General features: G+C 52.7%; 2 protein-coding genes across 2 annotated transcripts; one reads left to right on the plus strand and one right to left on the minus strand.

The window, feature by feature from the left end:
- J4E84_008361 (uncharacterized protein) lies at positions 1-1222 on the minus strand (the record flags this gene model as incomplete). The annotated part of the gene is made up of 5 exons (XM_049390937.1): positions 1-564; positions 614-859; positions 918-994; positions 1109-1153; positions 1204-1222. The coding sequence occupies 5 exons, from the start codon at positions 1220-1222 to the stop codon at positions 1-3; spliced, it is 951 nt and encodes a 316-aa protein (XP_049241279.1).
- A 5564-nt stretch (positions 1223-6786) lies between these two features.
- Positions 6787-8147, plus strand: J4E84_008362 (uncharacterized protein; the record flags this gene model as incomplete). The annotated part of the gene is made up of 2 exons (XM_049390938.1): positions 6787-8036; positions 8120-8147. 2 exons carry the CDS (start codon positions 6787-6789, stop codon positions 8145-8147), a joined length of 1278 nt encoding a protein of 425 aa, XP_049241280.1.
- Between the last annotated feature and the right edge of the window lie 814 nt (positions 8148-8961).

An 8961-nucleotide genomic window follows, 5' to 3' on the forward strand; every position in this document is an offset into this window, starting at 1 on the left:
TTAACCAGATCCACCCTTGAACTTCTTGCCGAAGAGGATGAGCTGGGCCTGGTCGTAGATGGACAGGACACCGGCACCGGCAACACCACGGAGAATGTTGGCACCAGCACCCTTGAAGAGAGACTTGACACCCTCGGCGGCAACGATCTGGCGAGCGGCGTCCATGGTACCCTTGTACTTGACGGCCTCACCGGAGGTCATCATCATGCGGCGACGGATGGTGTCAAGGGGGTAAGAGGCGATACCGGCACCAGTGGTGACGGCCCAACCAAGAGCGAAAGAGGCCAAGAAGTTACCCTCGAGGGAACCGGTGAGGAGGACGGGCTTGATCGAGTCGTACATACCGAAGTACAGACCACGGTAGACAACGATACCAGCAACGGAGGGCATGAAACCACGGTAAAGACCGCCGATACCGTCGGAGGCGAGGGTCTTCTTGTAGACGTCTACGAGACCGTTGAACTGGCGCTCACCACCCTTCTTGGCCGACTTGGCGTCGTTGGCGAGACGGGTACGGGCGTAGTCGAGGGAGTAGACGAAGAGGAGGGAAGTGGCACCGGCAGCCTGTTGTTATTAGATTGTGATTTGCCAGACATTGAGCGGATGTACTTACACCACCGGAGGCCAAGTTACCGGCCATCCACTTGGCGTAACCGTCACGCTCCTTCTTGTAGGCGAACATGGACTTGTAGGTGTCGCGGAAAGCGAAGTTGAGCGCCTGGGTGGGGAAGTAACGGATGACGTTGGCAGTGTTACCACGCCAGAGGGAGAGGACACCCTCGTTCTTAGCGGTACGGCTGAAGCACTCGCCAATGCCATCGTACTTGCGGTCGAGACGACCGGACTTAAGCATCTCATCCTGCGGGGTGGGTTAGCAATTGTCGACATGCGGGGGTCGAGGTTCTGATAATGCTTACCTGGTTCTGGATGAGGAGCTTAACACGCTCGATGGGGGCAGCAGCGGTCTTCGAGACGGCGGCGGAAACACCACCCACTGATAAGCTGTTAGTGGCTGTTACGAGTGCAAAACTCGGCCGACAACGCTCGCATCACATCCAATTGCCAATGGCAGACGGATTGATGCATCTGTCGATGAAGGTAAACGTACTCAAGAAGTCCACCACGAAACCTGGCATCCCGAAAAGGGACTTGTCTGCAATCTGGTCAGCGTCGTCTCGTGCAATTCGCAGATGTAATACACACCCTGCTGTGCGCCCGACATCTTGGATGATGTATGGAGGGGAGATTGGTTGAAAAAGGTGAGGTTGCAGATGCTGGTGCTGCGTTGAGGGAAGAACGGTGTATTTGTAGCGAAGCTGCGACAAATTCTGCCAGCAGCGCTAATTCGCACTAAGCCAATCACGTGCTAGTGGCCTTGCCCGCTATCCCGAGCGCACCCTCATCAACACCTCGGAAACGCGGGTTGGAACAAGAGTGAATGAGAAAAAGTGGTTACGATGGCCGTCGCATTGCAATTGACCTCTCGTACATTCCAATTGCTATACATCGACGGCCTGCTCTGCGTCCAAGTCACGAAACTCTGCCTCTTAATCCCAACGGAACCCCCACAAGCGTTGCCGTAGCAGCCACACAATGCCTATGGCTTGACGAAATCGCGTCTAAAGGCAGCCCGCAGCCGTCAATTCAACATGGAAAATCCACTGTGGGGATGTACAAGTGTTCACATGCCTCTTCCAGCCCAAGTCTCCCACCCTCTCCTTTCTGCGAGGCACCATTGTCAGGGTCCGCCATTTTTAGGTCGGGTAATCTCGGGGACGGAACCTGGCTCGGGCCAACAACTAGCGGCGAGGGCCCTCAAAGAACGTGGGGCCCGAAACTCCAGGCGGCGAATTTTCCATCGCGCTGCCCGCTATTGGCACAAGAGCCGTGGTTCGCGAAGCCTCGCCTGGCTTCTAGGGCTGCCGAGATGCCTTTCCAAGGCTGCCACGGCTGGATGCGTGACGTTGGTGTTGCAGCAGCTTCGTGATGCTGGCTGACACCGTATGTCGGTGTCGGTTGTCGCTGTCTGACGCCCTTCAGTACCCCTCCGACGGCAGCCGTCTCAAGTCATCCGATCACATCGGAATATCACAAAAACTTCGCCAGTCATCGGAATGCCAAACCAGTATCGCGTTCATGGAGAATGTTGAACTCGGCGATACTCCAAGTTTTACCACCGCGAGAACACTTGCGTCATTGCGTCTTGTCATACTGTGTTAGAAGGAGGTGGGATGAGCTACCGTCGGTCTTCCATGAACAACCTGTTTTCTCGAACTCACTCTAGCTCCCTTCTGTACGCCTTAAATGTTCAATCACACTTACTTGCTAGTAGTATTGCGACCGTGGTATAAAGGTTTTTGTAGTATACAAGAATATCTCATTCCATCTCGAGCCCAGCCCATCTTCTCTTGCAGCATACAAAGCATCTTTCATTAACTCTGAGAAGTATCATTGTAGCCCTAGGCGTATACATGGCTCAGTTCCAGCACAGTGAGTATCCTCTGGCTGGGTTGTCAGCTGCAGCATAGAAGAATGGATGCAAGACCAAGACCTTTTGCTCGTACTTCGCCGTCAAGCTGGTACATGAAGGAGACAATATAGTTGATCGCACCGATGGCGTTGGGAAACTTAGGATGGCCAAAGGCAGCAAGTGAGTTTACTGAATCTACGCATCTCATCAAGTGCATGCTACCCTAAGGATGTGGCGGAGAGCCTTCAGAACCCTACAGATCGCATCGAAACACCCTGGTCGGCAACAACGATAACTATCTTTGCCCAGAATGGCTTGTCCTTACAAACGCTATGCAACATAGAAACGTGAAAGGCGACAACACCAACGAAGCCATCTTCGCCCAGGGCTGCCACGCATCCACCCAAGAAGATCGAATGAGTACATGCATACACTCCCGTCTTCTGTCGCGTCACCCTCGCGCATACGGTCATACGAAGCTAACCGATGGGGTCAAGCAAGATGGGCATCGCCTTCAACTTTTTCCATTCTACAGTGAATCCAAACGTTACACTTCATCCCGACGACCTACGGAATGGCGCGGCAGACGACCTCCTCCGCGTTGTACACGGCGACCAAATGACTATACGAGCCATCGGTCAAGAACTCGACCACTCCGCTACGTCAGCGTAGGAAGAACTTGAATAGGCCTGGGGTCTACATCGACGTTATGTCACCTACTTTGCATGTTTTCATGTTGATGTAGGCTCCAGACCTGTTCAGGTTTTTTCCTGAATGAGGTGCTGCCTTGAGGGGCATCCTGCGGGCGCCGGCACACCATCCGCACTGCACTTAGCCGATAAGTATGATCTGCAACTGGCCAACGCTCGCGCCATCTATCAGCTCAAGACGTACGTGAACGCTTCGGCATTCCTGTACTGGACACTGCCCATTCTTGTCCGAGGCTCTCCAACGATCACAGAACAAGACGAAGAAGTGAATTCAGTGTTCAAGGCAGGCCTTCAACCAGTTTGTACTCTCCCTAACGGTAATAAGAAAGGAGACAAGTCCTGCAAGAAGAAGAGGGCGTTGCAGGAGCATGTCATCACCAAGCACGCCGAGTGTTACCCGGCCGCACGCCCGGTTGGCTGCTGCCCACGCACCAACTTTGCATCGTTCATCCACGTCGACAAGCACATGGAAGAAGATCATCTCGGACATGCCATGTCCTTGTACGACAAGGACGTGATCATCACATGCCGATTCGAGGGGTGCGAAGTCCGCTACAAAGCACACGCCTGCTATCGTAACCACTTACAGAAAGAGCACAGAGTCAATCAGCCAACTGTGCTCGAGCAAGAGAAGCCAAAGGGTCATTCCTGCTACGTAGAAGGATGCAACACACCCCACAAGTTTAGCAGTCCATCAGAGTACGACTCTCATCTGATTCAGACTCACGGCCTTCACACCCCAAACCAAATGAGGATGTTCTTGAAGGGCATGGCGTCTCGATGGGTAGAGAACTATGCCCCCTTCATATACAACGCTCGATTCGCATGAGCACGATGTCTGGTATACTGTAACTATACATCCATTTGTATTACATGCATAGCATGTGTAGCCTGGGTTAGTCACACTTCGCTTGTCATCACGTCATGCAATCAAAAAAGGTCTTGGTGTCATGGAAACCACGCAATATGTATAGTATGTAGTTTCACATGAATGCAAGCAATATTGTCGAGTCGATATGTACTTCAGAACCGTGCGTGATCGAGCGATACTGTCCTGGTATCACCGGGCTCTGGGCTGAAACTTTCGCCATGACTTTGTACCGACTCTATTTTATAAGCGTTCATCACCGTATGTATTCCCTTGACTTCATTCAAATATCGCATTGCTAACGCTCTGCAGACTATCTTCTGTGCGTGGCAGTGACAGTTTCGTGAGCGCTCCCTCCATGTCCTGCTTTGGTACCGGTCTTAGTATTCATGGACGATGTACAAAATTCACTTCTGGGACATAATGCCACAGCATGTCGCGTCTCCGGTATCGGGGAAGGCAACAGCATTATACTCAACGGGCGCTATGCCAAGTTGCTCAAGCCAGCAAGACAAGCGGGTGAAGGCGGCTTCACCTTCAACTTTGCCGACATACATTGACGTCACCTTGTTTTTATGGTCACCCACCTTACACTAAGCAAACGTGAGTGACTGCGACTTCCGCTGCTGCCTAAATAAAAAGACGTCGACGCTATAACAACCCGATCCGCACCACCACCTCACCACCACCCGCCCCTCCCCTCCAACAATGGCGACTGCGAGAAAGAAACGTCTGAGACATGTGAGTACTCGGTAGCAACCTGCTTCCTTGCGCGACCTTCTCAGAATCGTCTTCTCGCAGTCGCCCGACAAGCTATCGCGCCACCATGCGAGCGCAGCCGATCGAGGCATCAAAACCAACCAACACCCCTCCAACTTTCTGATTATCCTCGCCACTGATGGTCACCCGAAAGCGACTGCGAGAAATATACGCCTGAGAGTGTGAGTACTTGGCAGCAACCCGCTTCCTTGCGCGACCGTCTCAGAATCGTCTTCTCGCACACGCTCGACAAGCTACCTATCGCGCCACCGCCAGCGCAGCCCATCGAGGCACCTAAACCAACCAACACTCCTATATTTATCCAACAATCACAGTCACTCTCACCTTCACTGGCCTTGCAGAGTCTCTCGACAAGTTATCGCGTCACCATGCGAGCGCAGCCCTTTGAGCCATACAAGCCAACCAACACTCCCACATTTCTCAAATGTCACGGTCGCTCTCGCCTCCACCTGCCTTGCAGAGTTTTTCGCCAAAGCGCGCTGTTATCGTTGCCTCTGCAACTTGGGTTCGTGCGCTTTGGCAGGCACTCACCTACAGAGGCAGTCTCTCACAACAACCTCAATCATACCCTCTACAACCCCTCCCCTCTACTCTTTACTCACCATCGCAACCATCTTCCACTACCCTCATCCGAGTTGCTCGCTCTTCCACTCATTGTGGAAAGCGCCGACCTCGTGTTCAATCAAGCGGAGGCCGAGTGCAACTCATTCGTCAAGCTCTTCAACACCAATGGTCGCGTCTCAATATTTGCCCTGTTAGAGAAAAAGACTGGCGATGGTGATGGCAATGACATGCTCAACTTTGGTGTCGCTGTTCCGGCCTCTCTCAAGGTAAGTCTCAACTGTACCAGATGCGTAAGACACACACTGACCTTGCACTTCTACAGGAACCCCACAACTCTGGCCTCATGGTAACCTACACTGTCGACGAAGAAGTCGAAGGTATCTAGACGGCGCAGATCGTTAAGTGAGTCATAACCCTACACCAATGAATGTGAGGCGTGTACTGACTTCGCGCCCCAACCTTTAGGAACCAGACCACAACGTTGACCCTTGCCATTTGAGTCTTCTCAGCGCCTACCAAAATCCCAGAGCTTGCGCAGTTACTCGGCTTCGATCAGCCTGAAGAGCTTCTCGCAACTTCCATTTCTCGGGCTGGATAGCCCAGCCAGACTGCTACATGATCTCAGACGCAACGTACTGGTATCCGCAAAACCGCATGTCTTCGTCTTGATGAGCTGTGTCGAAATGTCTGCAAGCGGCGAGTGGCTTGTAGTCCCCAAAAAGATCTTGCTCCTTGTCAACTCAGTCAAAGCCGCAGCGAAGCTTGGACTTCGCGCGCTGATTGGGAAGGCCGCGGTGATCTGTACAACCGCGTGTGTCTCCACGACCCCGAGCTTCAACGCCATCCGTCAATCTCACGCATTGTTCTTGGAAGAAGCTGGACGCGCCAGTGATTCCGAGATTGCTGGTTTCTTCAGCCACTTCTGGGACGCCTGTCTGCGAATGTTCATCGGCTCCGTAAACCAATTGGGTCCGGCTGCATTTGGTCAGAGCAATGAGCAGCCGTTCGCGAAGCAGCTCGCTTTGTCAACTCTCCTTCGATGGGCTGCAGCAGGCCTCGAGATGAACGAACTCAACCAGATATCTCGATTCAAGAACTCAGCGCTGCTAGAAAAGTGTGCCCTTGCGAACGATATGTCACAGCTTCAGGCAGTAGCGGGGTCTTTCGATGACAACTCGCTCCTTACATCCCTTCCCATTCACTCATCAACTGCCAACAATGAGAAGAAACGTCGTCAGCGCCTCCAGAGCCTTTCACTCGGACTATTGTCTGGGCTCTCACGCCGTTCTTTGGAACCATAACCCGTTGCGCTCCACCAGTGACAAGCGCAACCCACTCAACTCATCTGCCTTGTTGTCACCCCTGACCACACACCAACTTTCAACTCATGCAAGATGACCGAATCATCGGGCCCAGCTAGCTTCTCAAGCCTCCCGGCAGAGATGAAGACCAATATCTTCGCCTCCGTACGCGACAAAGCCACCAATGCAGCCGTTCGTCTCGTCAACCACGAATGGCGAGACATCATCACGCCAATGGCTTTTTCGAACCTTACGATAGCGTCGGATAATTTCACCCCAGAGATGCTGAACACACTCCTCGAGCCTGGGAACGGCGTCATACCCCACGTAAAAAGTATCTACATCGCCCGCGTTGGCACCGAGAAGCTGTACGGCGCATGCGACTATTCCACGCAGATGCTACTCATGGCAATCATCAGCGAACTTCCAAGGGGGGCACTATGCGCTCTAGGTGGGGAAGTCAATTTGCCCACAGGAATGATGTTTCATCTGCTGCAGCATCAGACGAAGCTGAAGCGGCTCGATGTTCTTTTCAATCTGGGGCTTGGTACTGCCAACGTAAGCTACGCACACGGAGCTCACGAATCGTGGATATCCTCTCGACTTACGAGTATCGAGTCGCTCACCGTGATGCCCGATGACATGGGTACCGAACAATGCAAGGCGGCTGGACTACTCGTGCGCAGCGCTCCGAATCTCAAAGAACTCAGGATTGTGACACGTCCTGGTTGCCTCAGTCTCATGGCGTATCCTGATCGCCCAGACGCACGACCAGACTGGACCGTCTTCGGAGGGCCGTTTGAAAGTGGCAGTGTGCCTCCTCGACTCAAGTTATCACGGATGAGCCTGGAGCAGGTGGTCTTGGGGCGAAGAGCTGCAGCTCTAATCCAGGAAAACGTCGACTTATCCAAACTCAAATGTCTTCAGCTTGTGGATTGCGAGAGCATCGTCGATCTCATGACAGTACTTGCGCCCGTTTGCAACCTCACTGAGTTGAACATTACGATGGCCCGAAATTCTTCTCCACTAGAACACACCGTACGAGCTATCGAAGCACTTCTAGACGCATTCAACAGTCTAGAAAAGCTTTGGATCGACATGGCAGACGGAGGGATGATCGATATATCCTGTATCGCCCGCCACACCTCCCTCCGTCAACTCGGCATAGACGGCCAGATAACCAACCGCGTACCCTTCCACCCCCCAAACGACTTGGCAAAACTACTCCAATCCCTCCCTTATCTCAATGGTCTCGCTCTACACCTCTGTCCCCAATCATTACACCCGATCCGATATCCCAACCCACTCTCTGGATTAGTGCCAGACCGACCCGTCGACGACATGTTATTCGACCAAAAGACTTTTCTAGTAAGCAACCCTTTTGTTCACCACAACCTTAATGGCGAAAAACTAACAACATGTTCAGACTCATATCGCCGCACACCCCCATCTAAAACACCTCCGCCTCCTATCCCCACCAGACATCCACTATACCCGCGACAACTTTCCTCCACATCGTGAGCCCTGTGCCGTCGGCTTTGCTGCACTGGACGAGATGGTTATGCAGCGCTATGCTGCACAGATGCTGTATCATCTGAGTAGTTCAAGCTCGCGAGTACAAGTTCTGGGTATTTCACCAGCTGCAAGCCATATCGTGAAGAAAACGGGGCTGGAAGATGGGAATGGGCATTCTTGGCCGGAGTATTGGTATAGGATGGGATGGGGACATGGTGGCGGAGAGACGGGGTCAATGGAGATGATGGCAGGGAAAGAGCCGGTGAAGCAGAGGGAAGGAGATGTGTTGGGGAAGTTGAAGGAGGTTGCTGTGCCGATGGAGATGGGACCTGGTGTGCTGATTAACACTGTGTTTCGGCAGATGTTTGATGTCGGTGGGGGATTGGGAGGGCCGCCATGATGCAAGCTGAAGGCCCTGGATGTCTAGATACAAACATGTTTGCCGCAGACATGCACTTATGTGGTGTGAGTTTGACATACAGACGTTTCGACGTAGCTCATCAAGGTGGCATGTAATCGCAGAAAGTTATCAAAGCAGTGGCTACTTCTTCAACACACCCTCCACAACCTTCATAACCTCCACTAGTTCCTCATCCATCATACTCTTCCCCATAACCTGCACATGCGTAGGCAAGCCCTCACACTCATCCGCATCATCTGCAAAAAGTTAGCCTCCAACATACCCTCGATTCGCAAACAGCACTTACAAGGCGGTTCGCACACCACCCCCTCCTTCGCAAACTCCTTATCACC

The sequence above is a fragment of the Alternaria hordeiaustralica genome (genome assembly GCF_023758085.1).
Source record: "Alternaria hordeiaustralica strain BMP 2776 chromosome Unknown scaffold_21, whole genome shotgun sequence".
Lineage (NCBI taxonomy): Eukaryota > Fungi > Ascomycota > Dothideomycetes > Pleosporales > Pleosporaceae > Alternaria > Alternaria hordeiaustralica.